At 40.7% G+C, this 27,375-nt stretch overlaps 1 protein-coding gene across 2 annotated transcripts; it reads right to left on the reverse strand.

The window, feature by feature from the left end:
* Positions 1-558: 558 nt before the first annotated feature.
* Positions 559-27,240, reverse strand: PSMD5 (proteasome 26S subunit, non-ATPase 5). 2 transcript variants are annotated; one of them, XM_024252018.3, is made up of 10 exons: positions 27,039-27,240; positions 17,625-17,769; positions 16,156-16,269; positions 15,641-15,769; positions 13,419-13,528; positions 10,976-11,118; positions 8,711-8,902; positions 5,578-5,687; positions 5,061-5,201; positions 559-2,390 (listed from the first exon to the last, which is right to left on the reverse strand). In XM_024252018.3, exons 1-10 carry the CDS (start codon positions 27,209-27,211, stop codon positions 2,133-2,135), a joined length of 1,515 nt encoding a protein of 504 aa, XP_024107786.1. In that variant the 5' UTR covers positions 27,212-27,240; the 3' UTR covers positions 559-2,132. The 2 variants fall into 2 exon arrangements, with proteins under 2 accessions (XP_024107786.1, XP_054376525.1); XM_054520550.2 differs by lacking the exon at positions 8,711-8,902 and having other exon boundaries at positions 27,039-27,213.
* Positions 27,241-27,375: the final 135 nt, after the last annotated feature.

The raw sequence follows: 27,375 nt of genomic DNA on the forward strand, positions 1-27,375 counted from the left end.
GAAAACATTTCCTAAAGTCTGGGGACATGTTTTCTGTTTTCCTCTATTATTGTACTTCTTATACTCTCTAATTTTCTATGGACCTATTTTTTCCACTACAAGACACTTTCTTCTTGTGTGATTTTCAGATAAGCTACTTAAAGTCTTGGTTTCCTCATCTGTGAAACAGGGATGTAAAAATTAAATGAGATGCACTTGGCACTTAGGCCAATGTCCAGCACTTTCCCCAATGCCAAGAACATAATAGGCAGTCAACAGGTGTTTACTTATGGAATGAAAATAATGATTTACAAATTTTATTCAATCTAAAAAAAAATCAGAATGTGTAGACCATACATAGGAGAGAGGGCATCCCCGCAAACTCTGATGTTAAGTGAATAAAATCAATGTCATGAAGGAGAATGGTGGTTGCCAGAGGCTGGGGAAAAGAGGGAATAGACAGTTATTCTTTGATGAATACAGTTTCAATTGTATAAGATGAAAATAATTCTGAGGATGGATGGTGGTGATGGTTGTACATTATGAACGTATTTAATATACTGAACCGTACACTTAAAATAGTTACGACAAATTTTATTGTATATATTGTACCACATTGAAAAAAAAAATCAACATCATGAATGAGATTAAAACAAAGGTCATTTTAAGAGATTATTTCTCAGGCCAGGAAAGACCTGGCTATAGCCTAATTAGTAGTGATATTAACAGTAGGGGACTGGTCAGCATGGAAACACACACAAAAAAGAGAGTCACGTTGCCAGGGGAGATATCAATCTGGGGACTAGATAATTCCAGTCACTTTAAAATAATTTTGTTACAAAGCAGGGGTGGTTTATCAACTTCACCATGGCCTAAAAGAAATATGCTCATGCATAAACCTCTGAACAGGTGATTTGGTGTGCAGAGTGCTTTGGCTTTGCTGTTTAGAGAGAAGAGCACTGGAAAACAGGTGAGTGTAGGTGTTGTCAACGAAAAGAAAGATTATCCTTTGTAAATTAATGAGATGGCATCCTGATTTATGCATATGTCCCTTCTGTTCTGAGTCTGTTTATTAGGAGTAAGTTTTCCTTTCTCTGATCCACTCAAGATTGACTTTATAGGTATGAAAAATCCAAAGCAAAACCCTTAACAATCATGACCTACCAATAAATGAAATGACAGCTTAGGAATCCTTCTGATTAGCATGTTATCACTTTTCCTCCCCCAAAACCACAACAGGGCAAAATTCATTGGTAAACAGCAAAAAAACATTACATGAACACTATAAACATTTTTTAGATATTTTAAATCTTTTTTTAAAGGAATAATAGTAACAAAAAAACGAGAGCTCATAAAAAGTATTCTGAGTGTAAGGAACATAATTTTAATATTCCATACTATTCATTTTTCAAAGAATATATCCAAGACTTTGAAAGTGGAATCAGAAACGGAAAAAGGACCAAAAAGAAAAAAAAAAAGATAGTGAAGAGAATCCAGAAATAATTTGGTGGCAGGTTTTTATTTTATTTATTTATTTTTGAGACAGAGTCTTGCTGTGTTGCCCAGGCTGGTATGCAGTGGCAAGATCTCAGCTCACTGCAACCTCTGCCTCCCAGGCTCAAGCAATTCTCGTGCCTCAGCTTCCTGAGTAGCTGAGATTATAGGTGTGTGCCACCATGCCTGACTAATTTTTATATTTTTAGTAGAGACGGGGTTTTGCCCTATTGGCCAGGCTGGTCTTGAACTCCTAGACTCAAGTGATTTGCCCATCTTGGCCTCCCAAAGTGCTGGGATTATAGGTGTTAGCCACCGCGCCCGGCCCTGAAGCAGGCTTTTAGATAACATTGCATGTCCATGAAAATTTTGAGGGAAGAAAAAAACTTCCATCTTGTTGCAAAGATTAAGGCAGTGAAAGGAATCTGAAAAACACTGGATCTATTATGACCAAGCTTGCCTGCTCTTAATGCATTCCAAACTCCTAGTTCCACTTTGCATTTCAATGTAGAAACATAACAGTGTTGGTGACAAAGTAACATCAGACATTCCATGATAATTCTTGGGGAAAGGAAGTCTCTTTTGTGAAATATAGATGGAGTCAAATGCCTTAGGAGTTTTGGTCAAAACGTGGTCCTCTACAAGAGATCTAGAAGAAATCATTCGGCTCCTTCTACTGCTGTCGTGGAAACAGGTTTCACATAGTATGGACCTTCACTCAGGTAAGTTCTGAGCCTCAAATAATTTGGGTTCCCAAAGATTTCTGCAATTGTCTTGGAATTGGCAAGTGCTTTCACTAGTTCATATTTGGCATCCTTTGAAGCTTTGTCATGCTCCACAGACCGGTCCACCACATATTCTACAAAACCTGGACTGTTAAACATAAGTTTCTGAGCCCAGGGTTGGTTTGCAATGGCCTGAAATGGAAGGCAGAAAGAATACAATTCCCCTGAGTGGAAGTTGTTTGTTAGTGGGATGGCACAATATTTACAAAGAAACCTGGCAACATTAACTTTAAAAATGTTACCTTTTGTCTAAGTAAATTCCTTCCTGAGAATGTAACTTAATAAAATAATCTTAAATATGAAAAATCTTTGTATACAAAAATGTTCATAATAGTGTGAAAGTTACAATATAAATATCTAATAATGGGAGAATGGTTAAGTAAATTATGGTATATAGCAATAAAAAAATCAACTAACAATAATGTTTATAAAGAATAGGAAATGACACAGGTAAATCTGTTATATAAAAAAAGCAGATTCAAATTATAAACAATGCATGATTAAAACAGTGGAAAAATAAAAACTAAGGTAGAAAAGACTAACCTCAAGATACTCATATAGTGCACAAATATTTTCAAGAATGTTCATTGTAGTATCATTTGTAAGATACTATCTAAATCTTCATTTACAGGACAATGATATATTGTGGCTATTCAATGAAATACCAACTTTCCAACTGCCTCTTTTAACATAGACAAATTTTAAAAAAACATAACATTGAAGAGAAAAAAAAGCAAAAACCACAATTACTTTTGCACCAACCTAATGGAATGATACGAACAGCATGATACCACTTACAAAGTTTATGAATATCTAAAATACTGTATTTTATTTAAGGATACACACAATATGTAGTAGAAATATGAAATCATTTATGGGCCCTGACTTTGTGATAGTGATTTTATCTAAGAACAGAGGAAGGGGAATAGGACTGGGCAGAGGTAGCAAGATACAACTATGTTTGAAATATTTCACCAAAAATAAACACACACTAATACAAAAACTAAAAGGAAATACACCAAAAGGTATAACTTTCTGTGATTTAAAAAAATTCTACTTCTAAGTCTTTTCCAAATTTTAACATTAAGTTTTTCAAAACCTATTACATTTTAATGAAAAAGAAGTAACAATCAAGTTTATGGCCTAGTTTTTTCCTTTCAAAACTTGTTCCACAGACAAGTAGCATCAGCATCACCTGCGAGCTTGTTAGACATTCAGGATCCCAGGCTCTGCCCCACAACTACTGAATTAGAATCTACATTTTAATAAGATTCCTAAGATTAATATTTGAGAAACTTTGGCCTGCTTCACAACCAAGCATGAAGGTAGGCAGAAATAAAAATAGTTATCCCAACCAGTAAATAGAAAATTATTTCTACAATGGAACAAACTAAGCACAGGATAAGGTAGAAGAACAAAACCAAAATAAACCAATAATGAAAATACTAAGCAGGAGCCAAAATGGCCATTCACACAATGACCATTTACAAGGGTGAAGTAGTCTTAAAGAAATGGCTAGGCGCAGCGGCTCACGCCTGTAATCCCAGCACTTTGGGAGGCCGAGGTGGGCGGATCACGAGGTCAGGAGATCGAGACCATCCTGGCTAACACAGTGAAACCCTGTCTCTACTGGAAATAAAAAAAGAAACTAGCCAGGCATGGTGGTGGGCCTGTAGTTTAGCTGCTTGCGAGGCTGAGGCAGGAGAATGGCGTGAACCTGGGAGGTGGTGCTTGCAGTGAGCCGAGATCGCGCCACTGCACTCCAGCCTGGGCGACAGAGCAAGACTCTGTCTCAAAAAAAAAAAAAAATGTTTCTGAAGATTATAGGAATACCTGTATCCTTCAAGACCCAGATCCTGCATCGCATCCTCAGGAAGCCTTCCCTCTTTTGTCCCTGCCATTTTCCTTATTCCCTCCCAGTCTAGGCCATGTAAGCTGTCCGAGATCCCATTATTGATAAAATTACCAAAGCGATTACTACCTTGCTATGCTGGGGCTACAAAGATAAATCAGATATGCTTCCTGCTCTCAGCCAACTCTACTTAATAGGTGAGACAGGTCAATAAATAAACATTTGCAAAATAATATAACAAATAGAACACAAAGGTATAATCCTTACCACAGCTGTAATTATATAAGTAACTGTACAATTATATTTACTGCCTGGCTCCTTCAATAGACAGGAAACTACATGAAAAGAAGGTCTTTATATATTTTCTTCACTGTTGTATGCCCTTCACTGAGCAAAAACAGAAACTCAACAAATATTTGCTGAACAAATAAATGCAACTTATGAGAACCAACATTGTTTAACTCAACCTTGTCAATCCGGGCAAAGTGTGCTGAAGACATACCTGAGTTAGTCCTTGATGAATGAGTAAGAGGTTAAGAAGCAAAGTTAAGGAAGAGTGTTAGATACAGAGACCCCAGCAAAGGTCCAGAGACACAAAACAAACAGTTTGGTACCACTGGAGCATTAGGTGCCAGAAGCCTTATTTTCTGCGAGGGAAATAAGGATTAGGAAGACCAGGGCTAGGTTAATAGAGGATGGCAGATAAAAAGTCTAGAATTAACTGTGTGATCCCATACATCCTGTTCAAACCTCAAACAGCACCTAATATCTTTTACTGAAACAATCTGTTTACACATCTGTCTCCTTACTTAGTCTCTAAGGTAGCAGAAGGTAGAAACTATACTATGCACTTGTGCATCCCCAGAGATGGCACAGGCTCTGGCTCACTGTAAGTACTCAAGTGTTGAACTGGCAGGGTCCCAGAAGGACCTATGGAAGTGAATACCTACTGTAAACACTTTTAAGGCAGCACAGTGTAGCTCAGGGAAGGGTTGACTACTAATGCCACGGAAGAGCTCCAGCGGATCCCGAGATAAAGAAGAAAACCAGGATTCTGTCATCCTCAGAAGGTCATCAGTCTGCTGCTCAGGCTACAGGAAAGAAAAGGAAAATCTCATCAAAAGTTAACTGATCTGGAGAAAAGCACTTATTTAGAAGTCAGATACCTGAGTGCTGATGGCACTCTGTCATTAATTTGTTGTGTGAAACTGGCTAAGTCTGGAGCACTCTTTCTCAAATCCAGCCTAGACCTTTCCCAGTTTTCTTTGAATGTGGTTGATTAAGCAGTCTCTAGAGTCTCTTCAGTTCTAACACTCTATGATTCCATTTTAAATTAAAAATGTCACTAGTCATATAATGAGGGTTATCTTCTTGTATTTACTTCATCACATTTATCATGTTGATTCATACAGATTTATTCTCCCAAACATATCCCACTGTCCTTCATTAATTTCCCTATCTACTTACTGGTAAGTACAGAAGAGATGAAATTGCATCCAAACATCTAATTTTTAGCTCCACTGGGGCATTCTTTGATTGATGTCCTATTCTCATAAGCAAGCGTTCAAAGCGAGTTCCTTTGAAGGATAACAGTGAGATTCTTCTTTATTATGGTAAAATATACACAACATAAAATTTACCATTTTAACCATTTTTAGTGTATACTTCAGTGCTATTAAGTACATTCACATTGTTGTGCAACCATCATAACCATCCATCTCTAGAACTTTTTCATTAACCCAAACTGAAACTCTGTATCCATCAAACAATAATTCCCTTTCTTCTCTACCCTCATCCCCTGCCAACCACTATTCTACCTCCTGTGAACTGGATTCTTTTAGGCATCTCATCTAAGTGGAATCGTACAAAATCTGTCCTTATGTGTCTGGCTTACTTCACTTAGCATAATGTTATCAGTGGCACAGGCTTCCTCCATGCTGTAGCATGTGCCAGAATCTCATTCTTTTTAAAGGCTGAGTAATATTCAATTGTATGTATATACCACATTTTGTTTATTGACATCTATCAATGAACATTGGGTTGCTTGCACCTTTTTTTGGTTATTGTGAATAACGCTGCTATGAACATGAGTGTACAAACATTTGTTTGAGTCTCTGCTTTCAATTTTTTTTGGTATATACCTGAAAGTGGAGCTGCTGGATGAAGGAAATGTAAAATGTACAAGGGTTACAATTTCTCCACATCCTAACACTTATTATGTTTTCTTTTTTTTAAAGTAATAGCCATCCTAATGGATATGAAGTGAAAAATGAGATTTTTTTTGAAGTATGCTCTCATACACTATGATCTCTACCAACCTAAACCAATACAAAAATAAGTATGTAGTCAGAGAACCAGTGACAGGCCTAGAACACACAATTACATGCAACACAGCATATATAAGGCAAAGTTATAAAACTGGAATCAAAGGACCTGGACTTGAGTAGCAGCTGCCATAATTTGTATGACCTTAGAAATTTTCTTAACTCCTCTAAGTTTCATCTACCTTATCTGGAAAATGAAAATGACAATGTATGTTCTTTGCAGGATTGTAAAACGATTGTCATAGGTAAAAGCACTTAGAAAATGACATATAACAAAAGTATTAGCTGTGATACACAACAGCGTATTAATTTTCTTTTTTTCTTTTTCTATTTTCTAATTTTTATTTTTTTGAGATGGAGTCTCGCTGTGTCACCTAGGCTGGAGTGCAGTGGCGCGATCTCGACTCACTGCCCAGGTTCAAGAGATTCTCCTGCCTCAACCTCCCGAGTAGGTGGGATTACAGGTGCCTGCCACCATACCCAGCTAATTTTTGTATTTTTAGTAGAGACCATGTTGGCCAGGCTGGTCTCGAACTCTTGACCTCAGGTAATCCACCCACCTTGGCCTCCCAAAGTGTTGGGATTACAGGCATGAGCCACCTCGCCTGGCCTCTTTTTAAATTTTTTTTTGAGATGGGGTCTCACTCTGTCACCTAGGCTGCAGTGCAATGGAGTGATCAAGGCTCACTACAGCCTTCACCTCCTGGGCTCAAATGATTCTCCCACCTCAGCCTCCCGAGCGGCTGGGACTATAGGCATGCACCACCACACCTGGCTAATTTTTGTTGTTGTTGTTGACAAGGCTGGTCTTGAATTCCTGGACTCAAACGATCCTCCCCCCTTGGCCTCCTAAAGTGCTGGGATTACAGGTGAGATAATTTTCAACATATGTGTCTCAAGAATTTTAATAATTGGGCTGCATATTATTTTGTGTGTAAAATTTGTTGTGCTGTTGATCCTCATGGATGTTCCATAAAAATATCTTTCTTTCTTTTTTTTTTTTTTTTTTAACAGAGTCTCACACTGTCGCCCAGCCTGGAGTGCGGTGGTGTGAGCTCGGCTCACTGCAACCTTTACCTCCTGTGTTCATGCTATTCTCCTGCCTCAGCCTCCCAAGTAGCTGGGACTGCAGGCATGCGCCACCATGCTTGGCTGATTTTTGTATTTTTAGTAGAGACAGGGTTTCATCGTGTTGGCCAGGCTGGCCTTGAACTCCTGACCTCAAGTGATCCACCTGCTTTGGCCTCCCAAATGCTGGGATTACAGGCATGAGCCACCATGCCTGGCCTCTTTTTTTTTTTTTTTGAGATAGAATTTCACTCTGTCACCCAGGCTAGAGTATAGTGGCACGATCTCAGCTCACTGCAACCTCCACCTGCCAGGTTCAAGCGATTCTCCTTCCTCAGCCTCTCAAGTAGCTAGGACTACAGTTGTGCAGTACCATGCCTGATTAATTTTTGTATTCTTGAGTAGAGACAGGATTTTGCCATGTTGCCCAGCCTGGTCTTGAACTCCTGAGCTCAGGCAATCCACCCACCTTAGCCTCCCAAAGTGCTGGATTACAGGCATGAGGCACTGTATCTCTTAACATGCCAAAAGTATCTCTTAACATGAAATCTTTTAACAAACTTTTATTTTCCTTTCTCAAAATTTCATAAATATTCACAACAACCCTGAGAAGTAGTTGTTATGCCATTTTTATAAATGAAGAAAATGAGGCCTAGAAAAGCGAAGTGAGTAAATGAAGTTCAAAAAGCGAAGTCAGGGCTGGATACAATGGTGTGGACCTGTAGACCCAGCCAATCAAGAGGATGAGGCAGGAGGATTGCTTGAGCCCGGGAGTTCGAGGCCAGCCTGGGTAACAGAGAGACACTCTCAATCTCTTAAAAAAAAAAAAAAAAGAAAGGAATAGAAAACCCAAGGACATGAATCCAGACCTTTCTGACTCTAGCCCGTGGTCTTTGTACCATGAAATCTAGTCAAAGAAGACATCATACAGGGGAAACAGGAAACAATGTTTGGTTGAAATCGATTGGTAGAAACCTCAACAGTGAAAAGTAAAAAAAAAATAAAAATAAAAAATAAAAAAATTTAAAAAAAAAAGGTTTCCCGTAATAATTATTAGATTTTCAGACATGAGTCCAAGGTCATGGTTAACAAGACTGCCACCCATAAAATAGTTCCTACAATGTAGTTAACCCACCAGCAAATGAACTTACATATTGAACCCCTGTCAAAAATTAAGATATCCCTGAACAGGGCCAAGTCATACCAACCTGTTTTCTGTAAAACCTGTTTTCCTTCAACATTGGATCCCAAGATTCCAACTGTGTCTACAGCTACACCAATCATAGTGGGGTCCTGACTTTCTATCATTTCAAAGACTTTTTCCACAAAGATAGGATAACGCTCACAGATCTGCTGAGGACTATCCATGACAGCCAGGTTTCCAAAAAACTTCACGAATCCTAAAGAGATTTCCAAAAATATATTTTAATAGGGGAAGAAGATAGCATGAATTGTGGGCCCTATGACTTCACAGGAACAGAAATGAACTGCAGGCCAGAAAGTGTAGAAAGGTTAGAGTAGTGTGTTGCCTGGAGATCAGAGAGACCATTAGGAGATTCTGAAGGTCTCCTGATGTGTGATCCTGAGAGAGGGCGTCAATGGAGCTGGGACCAGCTATTGAAGTACTGGCACATGCAAGAGGGAGAACAAAGAAAAAGGACCAGTGGATACAAATTACAGAAAGGCAAGTTTAGACTCATTACCAGGAAGAAATTTTTAAATGGATATGTTCATTAATAAAATAAGCTAGGCTACCTAAGGCAGGCATACATCTCCAATTTCTGAAAGAGTTCAAGAAAGACTAATCAACCAAGACCCAGAATAGAATGGCAAGAGTAGATCCTACAATAGATAGATTCCCACTCAGAGAGACATGATTAATCTGTGAAACATACTGTAAATGTCATTACTAGTATTTTTATTTATGTTTTTGTTGATATTCAAAAGAAAAATATCCTAATGTTCTAAAAAGGACTGATGTTTCCAGAAAACCAAAGTCAACAGTACGTAGCTCCAAGAGCAACAGATTCCACCTCAGTAAGAGGCTATAGGTATCTTTTTTAAAAAATTAACTTTTAACTGACAAATTAAAAAATCATATATCTTTATTGTGAACAATGTATTCTGAAATATGTATATTTAAAAATTATTTTTTCTGCTTTTGTGAAAAATGTCATTAAATTTAAGAATTTTGGAGGGAATGCACTGAATCTATATAGTGCTTTGGGCAGCACGAACATTTTAATATTAATCCTTCTAATCCATGAACATAGGATACCTTTCCATTTATTTGTGTCTTCTTCAATTTCCTTCATCAGTTTTTATAGTTCTCAGTGTACAGATCTTTCACCTCCTTAAATTTATTCATAAATATTTAATTTTTTTGAATGCTATTGTAGATGGGAATGTATCTTTGATTACTTTTTCAGAGTTCACTGTTAGTGTATAGAAATGCTACGGATTTTTATGCACTGATTTTGTATCCTGCAGCTTTACTGAATTTATTTATTCATTCTAGCAGTTTTTTGGTGGACTCTTTATTCTATATATTAATAAAACATTACATCATTTGCAAACAGGGAAATTTTCACTTCTTTCTTTCGGATTTGGATGCCTTTTATTTATTTATCTTGCCTAATTGCTCTGGCTATAACTTCTTGTACTTTGTTGAATAGAAGTGGTAATTGTGGGATCCTTGTCCTGATCTTTTTTTTTTTTTTTTTTGAGACGGAGTCTCACTCTGTCGTCCAGGCTGGAGTGCAGTGGCGCAATCTTGGCTCACTGCAATCTCCACCTCCCAGGTTCAAGGGATTCTCCTGCCTCAGCCTCCTGAGTAGCTGGGACTACCGGCACCCACCACCATGCCCGGCTAATTTTTTGTATTTTTAGTAGAGACGGGGTTTCACTGTGTTAGCCAGGATGGTCTCGATCTCCTGACCTCGTGATCCGCCTGCCTTGGCATCCCAGAGTGTTGGGATTACAGGCATGAGCCACTGTGCCCGGCCTTGTTCCTGATCTTAGAGGAACGCTTTCAACTTTTCACCGAGTATGTTAGCTGTGGGTTTGTCATACATGGCCTTTATTGTGCTGAGATAGATTCCTTCTATACTTAATTTGTTAAGAGTTTTTATCATAAAAGAAAGCTGAAATTTGTCAAATGCTTTTCTCGCATTACTTGGTTTCTGTCTTTATTCTGTTAACATAGTATATCTTATTTATTGATTTGTGTATGCTGAACCCTCCCTGCATCCATAGGATAAATCCCACTTCATCAGGGTGGATGACCCTTTTAATGTGCTGTTGAATTTGAATTTGGTGGCTCTAGATATCTTCTAAACAAAATCAGCTCGTTAAGGAAATCAGCTCTAAAGGAAAACAATCCCTGTCCACTCCCAACCCCAACCCCCTGCTGTCAGAGATAACTCAGAAATAAAACATGCACCATCATTTCCATAGGCATCAGTGTTTCTTACCTGGCAGATAGAAGCTAGAGAAAGGGTCTGAATCTGCCCCAACAATTATATTAGAAATTTGGTCAATTACTCCTTCTTGAGCAAGATACTGTCGTCCATGATAAGTATATGCCAATGATGTCACCATTTCTATACAGGTGGCTCTAAAATGTCAGAAGGACAAAAACAAGGAGATTTTGCACAGGATTTGCATAGTTTATAAATTGCTCTCATATAGGTTATCTTATTTAATTCTTCCCATCACATTTGAAAGGTCAATAATCTTGGCTCCTCTTTTCACATGAAGCCCTAAGGCCTAGAAAGTTGCAGTGACGAATGGCGTGATTCCGGGAGGCGGAGCTTGCAGTGAGCCGAGATCATGCCACTGCACTCCAGCCTGGGCAACAGAGCCAGACTCCGTCTCAAAAAAAAAAAAAAAAAAAGAAAGTTGCAGTGACTTATCACATTGTGATTACAGGCAGAGTTTAGATTTAAATTTTGACGTTCTAATTTGAAGTCCACTATTGTTTCCACTATAACCTAGCTGCTTCCTAAAATATTTTCTAAATTTGTGTTTTATTTTGAAATATCATACACAAAAGTAATGAGAATACAATAAACCCCCATATACACATAACCTGATTTTATGGTTATGAAGATTTTGCTTTACTTATTTCATCTCTTTTCCCTACTTTTTGCTGAACTATTTTAAAGCAAATCCTAGTCACCTTGCCCTTTACCCCTGCATACTTTAGTATGCATCTCTACAAAACACATATGTTTCCTCACACAATTATAATGCCACTGCCACATATTAAGAAATTAACAATAATTCTTTGGTATATCTCATATCCAACCACGATCAAAGAAAATAACTAAAAAATTTATTTAGTTGGTAGTTGATCCTAAAGTGTTTTGACTGACCATTTACAGGTTTTTTTCCTATGTCACAAAATTTGATACAATGCTAAAAAATAATTAACAAAATTAATTGTCTCATTAGATTGAGACACTCAAATGCACTGAAGCAATGTAACTAGTGACTGATTTACTCATATGGGTTTAATAAATTCAGCCATGTTTAAAGAACACAGGACAATCAGAAAATCATTTAAGATAAGAAAAATCAAAACTTATATACACAAAGATAACTATAATGCTATCATAACAGCAAAATACTTGAAGCAAATCAACTGTTCAACAGTGAGGAGGTATTAGTAAACTGGAATATCAACAAAGGAACATTTGGCAGATATTAAAGGGGATTTAGGGAATGGGGGTGGAAGAGACTGGAATTAACATCTCTTTGAGAACCTATGTCAGCCATTGTACTGCTTTCTATGGTCAATTAGCTTAATTCTTACAATATCTTTTTATTTTTTTTGAGACGGAGTTTTGCTCGTTGCCCAGGCTGGAGTGCAACGGCACGATCTTGGCTCCCTGCAATCTTCACCTCCCGGGTTTAAGCAATTCTCGTCTCAGCCTTCCCAGTAGCTGGGATTGCGGGCACCCACCACCACGCCCAGCTAATTTTTTGTATTTTTTTTAGTAGAGACGGGGTTTCACCATATTGGCCAGGCTGGTCCTGAATTCCTGACCTCGGGTAATCAACCCGCCTCAGCCTCCCGAAGTGCTGGGATTACAGGCTGTGAGCCACTGCACCTGGCACAGTATCTTTTTTAGTTACTGTTCTATCTGAGAGATGAGGAAACTGAGATGTAGAAAGCTTATAATTATCTGTCCAAGGCCAAACAGCTAATAAATAGTAGAGAGGCATGCAAGCCAAGTCTTCCTCATTTTGAAAAGCTCATATTCTTTTTTTTTTTTGTGAGACAGAGTCTTACTCTGTTGCCCAGGCTGGCGTACAGTGGTGCAACCTCCACCTCCCAGGCTCAAGCAATTCTCCTGCCTCAGCCTCCTGAGTAGCTGGGACTATAGACACACACCACCATGCCCAGCTAATTTTTGTATTTTTAGTAGGGACAGGGTTTCACTATGTTGGCCAGGCCGGTCTTGAGCTCCTGACCTTGTGATTCGCCCGCCTCAGCCTCCCAAAGTGCTGGGATTATAGGCGTGAGCCACCGCACATGGCCTAGCCCATGTTTTTTCTATCATGCCATAGTGTTGCTATTTAACAATGCCAAAATAAATGCATATGATAAAATATTAGTAATTCAAAATGGCAGTAACCATGTGGTTGCAACTTTTTAAGAGCACACAGGCCTAGGGACAGGGAACAGTCACTTGAAAGTAGCTGAATTGTCATGTGGGGCTTTGCCAAGTTCCAGTATGCTGTCATGATGTAACTTGAGCAATTTTCTAAAGGTCCCTTCTTCAGGACACACATCAGTCATGAGTTTGCAACCTGGGCAAAGTCTCTAATAGAGAAAATTACAGATGTCCCAAGGTTGTTTCCCAGCCCTTTAAAAGAGGACATTTCACTTTAAGAACTCAGTCAACACACCTGACCAACACATCCTCACCAGTCAGCTCTCTCAGGAGCTGGGTTACCAATCCACTTGTGGTACAGTAGTTTAAAGATTCTGGTGACACGGAAGAAATCTCTACAATTAGCTGGAATAAAAAAAAAAAAAACAGAAAAAAGAAAAAGGTCAAAACAGCCCTACGCCTGATAGATCTCATTTTAAGTTAAATGTAGGACTAGGTACTTTTTATAAATGAGTTTTAAAAAATCCATTATTTGTCTCTTTAAGTAGAAAAACTTCAGTGAACACATAAGAAATTACTTTGGCACAGATTATTATTATTATTATTTTTGAGACAGTCTCACTCTGTCACCAGTCGCTTGGGTTCAAGCGATTCTCGTGCCTCAGCCTCCCGAGTAGCTGGGATTACAGGCATGCGCCACCACACCTGGCTAATTGTTTTGTATTTTTAGTAGCGATGGGGTTTTGCCATGTTGGCCAGGCTTGTCTTGAACTCCTGGCCTCAAGTGGTTCTGCCTGCCCCGGCCTCCTGAAGTGTTGAGATTATAGGCATGAGCCACTATGCGCAGCCACCTTGGCACAGAAATGTTCCATTGTATCTGGGTGTATCAGCGCTTTCCCGCCCAAGCAATCATCAATCAGGGTACAAAAGCCTGAATCAGCCACAACAAACAGATTATAAAACCATTCACTCACTCAGGCATCCTGTCAGTCAGTCAGTCATTCACTTACTCATTCAGCAAGTATGTTCTGAGGTCTTACTGAGAGATATAGGAAGACACTGAAGGATTTTAAGCAGAGAAATGACACAATCAGATTTGGACTTTTAAAAGACCATTCTGACTGCATGTGAAGATAGACTAGGGATGATAAAAATGGATGAGTGGAGACCAGTTTGGATGCAAATATAGTAGCCCAGGTGAGTGACACCAGTAAGTTAGTCTAGGGTGGTAGAAGCTGTACTAATGAAGAGAAATGCAGGGGTTTAAATAAAATCAACACAATATGATGACCGAATGGATATGCGGCAGGGAAAACAGGCCTCAGAATGAGCCAAGGTCTAATATCCAACTAAGCAGACTGTGAGACAGGGCCAGTTTGTTGCTCTTGTTTTTCATTAGGTGGATAGGGTGGATAACGAAGATCAGGAATTTGATTTCAGCATGAGTTTGAGTGGCCTAGAATACACCCAAGGGGCCAAGAGTGAGTAAGCAGTTCAGCATGAAGGTTTCAGCTCAGAAGAAAGGTCTCAGTTGGAAGTTTACGTCTGAGAGGCATCATCACAGATGGGAAGTGAAATCATGAGTAAAACTGCCTAGGAATGAGTAGAGTACAGTGAAAGCAGGGCTTGGAACTCTGTTTTCATGAACTCCAACAATTAAAGATTCAATGGAGGATAATGAGCCAGGAGGCTGAGAAGAAACTGAGAGGCAGAAGGAAAAGCAGCATAGTATGGTATCATGACATGCAAAGTAAGAAAGTGTTCTGAAGAGGGAATTAGACTATAGAGGATTCCATTTCAAATATGCACCCTATGAAGTGTGTGGTCTTGGATCAACTGCTCCATCAATATGAGGTTAAAGATAACATACAAAGTTTACTGTAAGAATTAAACGATATATGTGAGTATTTTAGCATAGTGCTTAGTACAAAGCTGGTACAAATAAGGGCCATTTCTTCTTATTACTACTACAAATTTTTTCAAGTCTGGTTTCAATACCTTCTCTATCATAGTAATTATATTGCACTGTAAATATATATATATATATATATATATATATATATATATATATACACACACATATATATTTAGAAAGGGTCTTGCTCTGTTGCCCAGGCTGGAGTGCAGTAGTGCAACCACGGCTCACTGCTGCTTCAACTTTCTGGCCTCAGTTGATCCTCCCACTTCAACCTCCTGAGTAGCTGGGACGACATACACATACCACCATGCATAGCTAATTTTTAAAATCTTTGTAGAGATGGGGTCTCGCTATGTTGCCCAGGCTGGTCTGAAACTCCTGGCCTCAAGGGGTCCTCCTGCCCTTGCCTCCCATAGAGCTGGGCTGTAAGTATTTTTTATGACTGTCTCACATACTAGGCTGAGAATGCATCCTTATATTCCCAGCACCTACTGTAGGGCCAAACACAGATTATATACTTAATGAGCCATCTTGCTTTTCAGCATAAGCCAAACTGCATTCTGCTTTGTAAGCATGAGAAAGTGTGCTTTTTATCTTACCTCATACACCCTGTATCGAACAATGTCATTTGTTTTCATTACACTTTTCAAATCATCCAGCAGATTGCTTTCAAATAAAGCCTCCAGTCCAGCTTGGGTTAGTGATATTCTTGACAGGGATTTGATGGCCTTATAAAGAAAGAAAATATCTCTTATGTCCCCAAAATGCAGATTATTATCTACTTCATAAAAGTGATGTGAAAATAGTGCATGGAATGCACCTTGCCCAATGAGCATTCACTATGTTTTAGCTATTGTTTATAATTGGAAAAGACACAAGGTATCCCCCATAGAATTATGATGGATACTGTAGATATGTATATCCTAGAAAATGAAAGGGGTTTACTAGTATTTACTTGACAACCATTTATTTTACACAATCCATATGAAGTTGTAAATTCCATTACACAAATCATCCATTCTAAACCTTCATCTCTCAATTCAGAAGGCCTTTCTTTATCTTTTGGGACACTGATGTCTCTGCACATTTAAGTCAACAATTGTAGTAGACTCACCGCTTTTGCTACAGATAGATTCTCTCCACCAATGCAATAAACAATTTGTTTTAGTAATTCAGCATTATTTAGAATCTCAGTAACAGCATCAGAATTTTCAACAATTCTTCCAATCTGAAAGAAAAACAATCAGAAACACCCTTCTAAAGTAGGGCAACATATGGTAAACACACAATGGTCCACTTCCTCAGTGCACAGTTATTTTAGGAGTTAGTGATCACAGCTATATATCAAGCCATTAAAAAATCAAAATGACCTAAATTCATTCAGCCAAACACACATATGGTATAGTCACATCTTTGAAAGGAAAGAAAAAAGAAAGGGGGTAAAGAGGTAAGATAGCTCAGTGAGTGAAAACAATACAAACCCAGCTCTATGTTTAGCTACACTGACCTTGCACAAATTTTAGCCCCATTTCTTATCCGTAAAATGGGAATACAATATTTAATTCCAGGATAGTTACAAAGATTAAACGAGACCGAATAGGCAAAGCACCTGCTACAGTGTCTGGCATATAAATGGCCAGTGAATAAACTGATATCTTCCCCCCTTCCCCCCACTTTTTTTTTTTGAGATGGAGTCTCACTCTTTCACCCAGGCTGGAGTGCAGTGGCGCGATCTCGGCTCACTACAACCTCTGCCTCCTGGATTCAAATGATTCTCCCACCTCAGCCTCCCGAGTAGCTGGGATTACAGGCACCTGCCATCATGCCTGGCTAATTTCTGTATTTGTGTAGAGACAGGGTTTCACCATGTTGGCCAGGCTGGTCTTGAACTCCTGACCTCAGGTGATCCGCCCGCCTTGGCTTCCCAAAGTGCTGGGATTACAGGCATGAGCCACCGTGCCCGGCGCCCTTTTTTGCTGAATAAACACAGAAAAGGAAAAACAGTAGTTCAGTATCTACTGAGTAACTGTTTAGCTCCTAACATTTCAACAAGATAATCCTTAGCAGCAGCTCTTCACTCAAATAGCAGGATGCTTTGGTTACCAGGATGATTAAGAGTTACTGTCTTAATTGTTGGTTTAGTAACCTTTACAATAGCATATGGTTCATCCAGTGTAACAGAATCTAAAATGGCAGAGAGCTATTTGAACACATAGGAATCTTTTTCTTTACACTAGGAGCTCCTTGAAGGAAAGTAATCGGTTTTGTTTATCTTGGTAACTCTAACAGCATATGGCACCATGCCTGGCATGTAAAAGGAACTCAGTCAGTATCTGATTAATGAATGATTTAGATGGTACTTAATGGAACTTCTTTCTTTAGCTTGTATCTCCCAGGTTATAGTTAGCTATGCACATTGGAATAGACCACACATTTCCCAGGGGGAAAGAGGGAGCAGAGGAGAGGGGGAGAAGGAAGAGGGAAGGAGAGAGAGAGACACTGTGCTTTCTTCATCTTTCTGTCCCAGTACAGAACCTCGCCCAGAGCAGGTGGTCAATGTCGGTTCCTAGTAAAATTTCATACCTGGGAAAGAGTGAGGATTTTTACAGAATCATCCGGGTGAATTAGTCCCCTTTGCAGGTCAACCCTGAGGTTCCGGGCCATGTGAACTGGTTCCATAGCTTGGAGCAATCTCTCCAGAATGGAGACACACAAAGTAGTCTTTTCCCTGAAGGAGACATCATAAATCTTATTAGTTCATATCCTGCCCAGGTAGGAAGTAACAACCTAATAATAGCTGAAGCTTGCGTCAGCATCTCCTCCACACAGACTTCTTTTTGAAACAGCAGCTTTCACTCACGTATTAAACATTTGCTAAGTACCTATTATGCGCATTGCCTGTGCTGGGGCTACAGAGAAGAATAAGATATATACTCAAGTCTTTTTTTTTTTTTTTTTTTTTTGAGGTGGAGTCTTGCTCTGTCGCCCAGGCTGGAGTGCAATGGCCCGATCTCGGCTCACTGCAACCCCTGCCTCCCAGGTTCAAGCAATTCTCCTGCCTCAGCCTCCTGAGTAGCTGGGATTACAGGGGTCCGCCACCATGCTGGGATAATTTTTGTATTTTTAGAGATGAGGTTTCACCATGTTGGCCAGGCTGGTCTCGAACTCCTGACCTCAGGTGATCCAACTGCCTCGGCCTCCCAAAATGCTGGGATTACAGGCTTGAGCCACCGCACCTGGCCTTTTTTTTTTTTTTGAGACAGAGTCTCGCTCTGTTGCCCAGGCTGGAGTACAGTGGCACGATCTCTGCTCACTGCAACCTCCGCCTCCTGGGTTCAAACGATTCTCCTGCCTCAGCCTCCCGAGTAGCTGGGACTACAGGTGCATGCCACCACACCCGGCTAACTTTTTGTATTTTTAGCAGAGACAAGGGTTTCACTGTGTTAGCCATGATGGTCTCGATCTCCTGACCTTGTGATTCTCCCACCTCAGCCTCCCAAAGTGCTGGGATTACAGGTGTGAGACACCGTGCCTGGCCCGATATATTCTCTAGTCTTAAGGAGCTCAATCCAATGAAAGATATAGAAAAAAAAGGCAACTGTAATCCAGATAAATAAACGCTATAGACTAAGACTAGAAACTATAGGAGCTTTAAAAAGAACAGAGGGTACAGGGAAGGCTTCCCAGAAGGGTAAACATCTAAACTAAATTTTAAGAAAAAGTAGGAGTTATCCAGAAGAAAAGTGTTCTAGGTAGAGGGAGTAGCAGCACATGAAAAGGCAGAGAGGAATAAGACATAGTGTTATACTTTCAAGGAACAAGTAGTTTGGTACGATTTGGGTCAGAATGGGAGAGAGGTAGTGAGAAGGTAAAAGGGTGAGGTGAAGGACAAGAACTGAAACTGAAAAGATGCACAGAAGCCAGATTCTAACAGGTATTTTATGTCATGCTTGGAATTTAGACTTTTTCCAGAAAATCAATGGCAGGCCATAAGTGATCTTAAACAAAGAAGTAAAATGACGAGATCTGACTTATAGAAATCACTCTGCATCAGTGTTAGGGGAAGAATTTTCAATTACAAGGCAGTAAATGGTGAGAAGCGATGAAGGAGTAAACCAGGGGAGCAGCAGTGAGGATAGAGAGAAGAGGGGAGAACTATGTAAGAGAAACTGATGACTACCAGTGGTAGATACAGAAGATGTTTTCAGAACAATTTTCTTGTCTCTTAATAGACACTACAAATAAATGGGCTAATATATTGTTAGTAGCAGTATACAATTCAACTGGTACAACCTTTTGGGTAGGTAACTACGTGATACAAATGAAAAGCCTTAAAAATGAACATACTCTTTTAATTCAGGAATTCCACTTTGCGTAATTGAACCTAAGGTAGTATTAATAATGTTTTTATACCCAAGATAATTGAAAACATGCTATTTTCACAAAACTTGTACACAAATGTTCACAGCAGTGGAAACAATCCAAATGTCCACCAAGTGATGAAAGGATAAACGTGTTATGTGCATATAATGAATATTATTCAGCCATAAAAAGCAATGAAGTAATGATACATATCACAACATGAATAAACCTTTAAAATATTATGCTAAGTGAAATAAGCCAGACACAAAAGGCTTCCTTTTGAGAATGATTCTATTTATATGAAATGTCCAGAATAGACAAATCCATATAGAAAGTAGATTCCGCTAGGCTCGGTGACTCACGCCTGTAATTCCAGCACTTTGGGAGGCCACAGCAGGTGGGTCACCTGAGGTCAGGAGGTCAAGACCAGACTGGCCAACATGGTGAAACCCCATCTCAACTAAAAATACAAAAAAAAATTAGCTGGATGTGGTAGTGGGCGCCTGTAATCCCACCTACTTCAGGAGGCTGAGGCAGGAGAATAGCTTGAACCCAGGAGGTGGCAGTTGCAGTGAGTTGAGATAGTGCCATCGCACTCCAGCCTAGGCGACAAGAACGAAACTCTGTCTCAAAAAAAAAAAAAAAAGAAAGTAGATTCCTGGTTGCCAGACAGACGCTGGAGGAAAAGGGAAGAGGAGGAATGAGGATACTTATAAGTATGGTTTCCTTTTCCTTTAAAAAAAAAATGTGATTACAGGTAAAATTTACCATTTTAACCATTCTTAAACGCTCAGTTCTGTGGGAATAAGTACATTCACTTTGTTGTCCAGCCATCACCATCGTCCATCTCCAGAACGTTTTCATCTTCCCAACCAGAAACTCTGCATCCATTGAACACTCCCTATTCTCCCCTCCCCAAGCTCCTGGCAACCACCATTCCTCTTTCTGTCTCTAGATTTGACTACTCTAGGTATGTAAGTAAAAGCATACAACATTTGTCCTTTTGTGTCTGGTTTATTTCATTTAGTACAACGTCTTCAAAGTTCATCTGTCAGAATTTCCTTTCTTTTTAAGGCAAGATGTACAATATCCCATCATATGTATATACCCCATTTTGTTTATCCATTCATCCCTTCATAGACACTTTGGTTGCACACGTGGGTTGCATTGCTTCTGTGCCTTTTAAAATTTTAGCCAATCTAATAGTGCGCAGTAGAATCTTACTGTAATTTTAATTTGTATTTCCCTGATTAATGTTGAATATCTTTCTATGTGCATATTTATCATCTGTACTTTTTTTTTTTTTTTTGAGATGGAGTCTCGCTCTGTCGCCCAGGCTGGAGTGCAATGGCGTGCTCTCGGCTCACTGCAACCTCCACCTCCTGGGTTCAAGTGATTCTCCTGCCTCAGCCTCCCGAGTAGCTGGGATTACAGGTGTCTGCTACCAAGCCCAGCTAATTTTTGTATTTTTAGTAGAGATGGGGTTTCACCAGGTTGGCCAGGCTGGCCTTGAACTCCTGACCTCAGGTGATCCACCTGCCTTGGCCTCCCAAAGTGCTGGGATTACAGGTGTGAGCCACCGTGCCTGGCCCCATCTGTACTTCTTGTTCAAATCCTTTGCCCGTGTTTTAATTGGGTTATTTCTTTTCTTGCTATTTAGTTTTGAAAGCTCCTTACATATTCTGAATAGAAGCCTTTTATCAGATATATTCTTCACAAAGATTTTTCTCCATTTGTGACTTTTCTTTTCATTCTCTTAACTGTATTTAACCTTTGAAGAACCGATTTTTTTTTTTTTTTTTTTTTTTTTGAGACTGAGTCTCGCTCTGTTGCCCAGGCTGGAGTGCAGTGGTGCGACCTCAGCACACTGCAACCTCTGCGTCCCGGGTTCAAGTGATTCTCCTGCCTCAGCCTCCCGAGTAGCTGGGACCACAGGTGCCTGCCGCTATGCCTGGCTAATTTTTGGTATTTTTAGTAGAGATGGGGTTTCACTGTGTTAGCCAGGATGGTCTCTATCTCCTGACCTCATGATCTGCCCACCTTGGCCTCCCAAAGTGCTGGGATTACAGGCGTTAGCCACTGCGCCTGGCCAATTTTTGTATTTTTAGTAGAGACAGAGTTTCACCATGTTGGTCAGGCTGGTCTGAAACTCCTGACCTCGTGATCCACCCACCTCAGCCTCCCAAAGTGCTGGGGTTACAGGCGTGAGCCACCACCCAGCCTGAAGAACCGAATGTTTAATTTTGATTAATTCTACTTTGTATCACTTTGTTCTTTTTTTTAGACAGGCTCTCTCTGTCACCCAGGCTGGTGTAGTGGAGCAATCACAGGTCACAGTAGCCTCCACCTCAGCCTCCTGAATAGCTGGGACCCCAGGCATGAGCCACCACACCCAGCTCAATTTGTTCCTATATAGGTCATGCTTTCGGTGTCATACTAAAGAAGTCTGTTTAACTCAAAGTCATACTTTTTTTTTCTTGTTTTCTTCTAGAAGTTTTGTAGTTTTAGGTTTTATATTTAGGTCTATGATCTACTCTCATACACTGCTGGTAGAAATGTAAAATACTATAACCACTCTGGAAAACAGTTTGCCAGTTGCTTAAAAAGTTAAATATACACCTACCATACCATCTAGCCATTTCATTCCTAGCTATTTACTCAAAGAGAAAAGAAAGAATATTTTTATGTAAAGACTTGTACATGAATGTTCACGGCACTGTTATTTGTAATATCTCCAAACAGAAAACAATTCAAATCTCAAATGTTCACCAACAGGGGAATGGATAAAAAACTGTAGTACATTCATACAATGGACTACCACTCAACAATAAAAAGGAATGAACTATTTATTCATGCCACATAGATAAATCTCAAAATAACTATGCTATGTGAAGGAAACCAAACAGAAGAATACATAATGTATGACTCCATTTGTATGATCCCTTCCCCCCATGTCTGGCCAAAATAAAGGGCAAGTTCATCTACAGTGAGAGAAAGCAGATCAGTGGTTGACTGGTTGAAACAGGGAGAGATTAGCAAGGGGTGTGAGGGAGCCTCTGGGAGTGAAAGATACATTCACTATCTTAATTGTGGCGACGGTTTCATGGGTATATACATATGTCAAAACTTGCCAACTTGTACGTTTTATTAAGTGCAGTTCATTGTATATAAATTATACCTTTGAAAGCTGTTTAAAACGAAAGTAGTGGTATGTTAAACTGCACAGTGCACAAATTTCAGGTCCTATGTGACCCTTCTTTGCCAATGAGCCAAAGAGTTAATGCTTAAAATTAGTCTTGATTTTCATGTTCTAAAGCAGTAATCTTAGGACTTAAACTCTCTCAAAAAAAACTGTCAAGATTCTAACTTACATCTACAAGATCAGATTATGAACCAATACATAACAACCTATGTGGTTTAGCCAGGATAACAGCAATGTATCTGAAGACTGCCAGATACTATCCAGAGAATTAGTCCCACAAATTGCAGTTGGTATCTACTATGTATCCAGTTCTGAATGACTCTGTCTTTAAATTTCCATTAAAATTGTTCCCTAAAGCACTGCTCCTTCATTCAGCAAACTATCTTCCCCATGGACCTGAATCCTCAAATTCTCCCTCACTTCAGTTCCTACTGCATCTCTGCTGTCAACTTGCGGTATGACCTTTGGAAGTCTCTTCATCTCTAATAGGAGAGGTTGGACAAGGCGGCCACTCCAAAGTCTGTGAGTCTCATATTTAATTGGGCGTATACTGCATTATGTGCTGGGCCCTAAGAGGGATGCAGACATGAACAAAATGCAGTCACTGCCTTCAAAGAATTTACAAACTAGAAACAGACACACAGAGAACTATAACATAGGTAATAGTGTCAATTATCATTAACAGAAATAACAATAATGTCCTTTAGCAGATCTGAGGAGCAGTGATTTGCAACTGGAATAATTGAGAAAAATATTTTGGAGGAGATGGCTCTTTAGTGGGCCTAACAGGATGGATAGAATATGGACAGACAGCAAAGTATTTCAGTTAGAAGGGCTGATATGAGTAAAGTTAGGAAAGTGCAAATCAGGCTTAAGGAAAAACAAGGGTGCCACATGGTAGCTGGAGCAGACGAAAAGAAGTGGAGTGGAGGAAAAAGGTGAGGTTGGAAAAGTAGGATGGAAATATACTGTAAAGGGCCCAAATGGCATTCTAAAAACTCACTACAGGCAATGGGAAACCATGGAAAAGATTAGCACCAACTGACTCGAGATGTATGCTCACTGGAGTTACAGGGTGGGAAGGAATTTGCTAGAAAAGGAATTTGCTAGAAAAGGAATTTCAGAGGTAATGAGAAGTCAGACTAACACTACAGACCTAGCAAGAGGGAAAAAATGAGGGCTTGAATTAAAGAGGAGTCAAGAGATATTTCATAGGCAGATCCAAATAATGTTAACTGATAGACATCATGAATGGAGAACACTCACAGAAAAGGAAGGAATCTTAGAAGGTCAGAGCCAAGAAAGCACTCTGACATCATCCAGTATTGATTCAGTGGTTCATAATATTTTCAAGTAGCAAGGTCACTTGAAAGTCTTTGATCACAAACATTTCAAAACTCTTTTAAATGATCAAATTATCAAATAGAAAGTGGTTTTTTTTTCCCTTTTTTCCCCCAGAATCCAGGTAAGAATTATAAAATTTTTTTGTAATCTTTTTTTTTTTTTTTTTTTTTAGACAGAGTCTTAGCTGGGCACAGTGGCTCATGCCTGTAATCCCAGCACTTTGGGAGGCCGAGGCAGGCAAGGCAGATCACTTGAGGTTAGGAGTTCGACACCAGCCTGGCCAACATGGTGAAACTGCATCTGTACTAAAAACACAAAAAATTAGCTGGGCGTTGTGGTGGTGGCATGTGCCTATAGTCCCAGCTATTCAGGAGGCTGAGGGAGGAGAATTGCTTCAACCTGGGAGGCAGAGGTTACAGTGAGCTTACATTCTGCCACTGCACTCCAGCCTGGGCAACAGAGTGAGACTCTGTCTCAAAAAAAAAAAAAAAAAAAAAGGCCTCACTCTGTCACCCAGGCTGGAGTGCAGTGGTGCAATCTTGGCTCACTGCAACCTCTGCCTCCTGGGCTCAAGGGATCCTCCCCCTCAGCCCTCAAAGTAGCTGGGACTATAGGCACGCATGCCCAGTTAATTTTTTGTTTTGTTTTGTTTTGTAGAGACGGGGTTTCACCGTGTTGCTCAGGCTAGTCTCAAACTCCAAAGCTCAAGCGATCCACCCGCCTCAGCCTCCCAAAGTGTTAGGATTACACGTGTGAGCCACTGCTCCCGGTCTTAAAGTGTTTTTATTATTATTATTATATTATTATTATTATTATTGAGATGGAGTCTTGCTCTGTTGCCAGGCTGGAGTGCAGTGGTGCAATCTTGGCTCACTGCAACCTCTGCCTCCCAGGTTCAAGTGATTCTCCTGCCTCAGCCTCCCAACTAGCTAGCTGGGACTACAGGTGTGCGCCACCGAGCCCAGCTAATTTTTTCTTTTTTTCTTTTTTTTTTTTGAGACAGAATCTCACTCTGTTGCCCAGGCTGGAGTGCAGTGGAGTGATCTCGGCTCACCGCAAACTCTGCCTCCCAGGTTCAAGAGATTCTCCTGCCTCAGCCTCCAGAGTAGCTGGGACTACAGGCACGTGCCACTATGCCCGGCTAATTTTTGTATTTTTAGTAGAGACGGGGTTTCACTATGTTGGCCAGGTTGGTCTCAAACTCTTGACCTTGTGATCCACCCGCCTCAGCCTCCCAAAGTGCTGGGATTACAAGCGGGAGCCACCGTGCCTGGCCTAACTTTTGTATTTTTAGTAGAGACGGGGTTTCACCATGTTGGCCAGGATGGTCTCGATCTCTTGACCTGGTGATCCGCCCACCTCAGCCTCCCAAAGTGTTGGGATTACAGGCGTGAGCCACTGCGCCAGGCCTACAAAGTGTTTTTAATCAAACACTACGGATGTGTAAAAAAACAAAAGTAAAAGTTGTCCTACTATTTTCAGACCCACTTCCCTATTAATAGTTTCTGGTGTACCTTTGCAGATATTTGCAATGTTATACAAGTTACACATATCTGTGGGGGTTGGGAAGATTGTAATCCTTTTTAAAAATTACAGGTTAAAATTATAGATTCATATACCCTGCGATTTTCTTTATCATTCAACAACACAGAGATTGGCCGGGCGCAGTGGCTCACACCTGTAATCCCAGCACTTTGGGAGGCTGAGGCGGGCAGATCACGAGGTCAGTAGATCGAGACCATCCTGGCTAACACGGTGAAACCCCGTCTCTACCAAAAATACAAAAAATTAGCCGGGCGTGGGGGCGGGCGCCTGTAGTCCCAGGTACTCGGGAGGCTGAGGCAGGAGAATGGTGTGAACCAGGGAGGCGGAGGTTGCAGTGAGCCAAGATCACGCCACTGCACTCCAACCTGGGCGACAGAGCGAGACTCGTCTGAAAACAAACAAACAAACAAAACAAAACAAAACAAAAACACAGAGATCTTTCCATATCCACATACATATATATATACATCTACCTCAATAACTAAATAACTGCATATTGTTACAGAGTAATAGCGCATAATTTGGAATCGTCTGTTAACGGATATTTAGATTGTTTCTAGTGTTCTGGTGCCACACACATATGTTATATTCTTGCATATAATGTTGCAAGGTCCTCCTCCAGTTGCCCCCTTTATGTGTCCTGATGGAAAATCAGAGTGCCTTGATTGCTCTCTGCCCTAGCCAGAGGTAGGTTTCCCTAGCAGGCTTGACCATAAACCAGGGGCCTTGAACATTCACAGGCCTGATAAAGGTACCTAGGTTGTTGCCCAAAACACTGGAAGAAACTGGCCTCAACCCTGAGCCAAATTCCTTTAAACTCTCATCTGAACTCCATACCCTGACCCCTTCGCTGCGGACATACCCAGGAACACCTTTCTCCCGGTGTCCGTCTTGACAATTTCTGCAGCCCTCTGCAGGTTTCCCCCTAAATGCTTTTGGACTGATCGCCTTAGCATTCAGTGCTTCTTTTTCTGTCATCCCAACCAGCCACATCTCGGGAAGGTTTGAAGCACTCCCTCGTGGGAACTCTCTTGCCGCTGCTTTTGCGGCGATTCCAGCCTCGGGTTCGAAAGAACAAAGTAACTGCACATTTTGTGCGCGTATACTTGCATTAAATTTTTTTAACAAGAATGACTGGATGAAAAGGCATGTGAATTTAAAATGCTGATGGTTCTTGCCACATTGCCAGGATAGAATCCTTTTAGAAAGGGAAACAAATCAAGAATCTGTACAGAGAGATGTGGAATGCTCCTTGTAAGTGGACAGCTTTGCTTTCCTCTAATTTCTATTTGAAGGAGAAGGCAGTGCCTCACTGCTCAGAGGCAGCGAGGCCAGGCGACGGGAGAAAACACCCTGGGGCACTCTCAGAGGCTGAACCTGAACCCCGTCTCCTGCCTCTGCCAGGATCCTTCCTTCTCTGCAAATTTCGGCTACTTTCCACCTCCCCTGTGACTGGGAAAAGCGCTGTTCTTGCCCTCAACCACTCTCGTGTCCATATTTAGGGGTGTCCCTCTACTCGGCTCAAGCCCCCGGGGTCCTCTCACCTATGGTTCTCGTTAAGCAGGGAGAACAGCGGGCCGAGGCGCAGCTCCGCCGCTTGCTCGCGAAGCTCGTTGAGCGGCACTGCCTGCAGCACTGAGTGAAGCGCGCGGAGCTCCTCCAGCGGCGCTTCCAGCCTCGCTACCTCCCTCAGCAGCGCCAAAGCCTGGGCCGCCATCTTGCCTCCCCACGGAGGGGCTAGCCCAGCGGCCCAGTTCCCGGGGCGCTTCCCTGAACCTCGCGAGATCTGCTGATCACAGCCTCCTTGTCCCTGAGATTGCTATGGGGCTGCCACCCATCGCGAGAAGTCTCCGTTAGGGCCGTGTCAACTGTAGCCAGTGG

The sequence above is a fragment of the Pongo abelii genome, chromosome 13 (assembly GCF_028885655.2).
Source record: "Pongo abelii isolate AG06213 chromosome 13, NHGRI_mPonAbe1-v2.0_pri, whole genome shotgun sequence".
Taxonomy (NCBI): Eukaryota; Metazoa; Chordata; class Mammalia; order Primates; family Hominidae; genus Pongo; species Pongo abelii.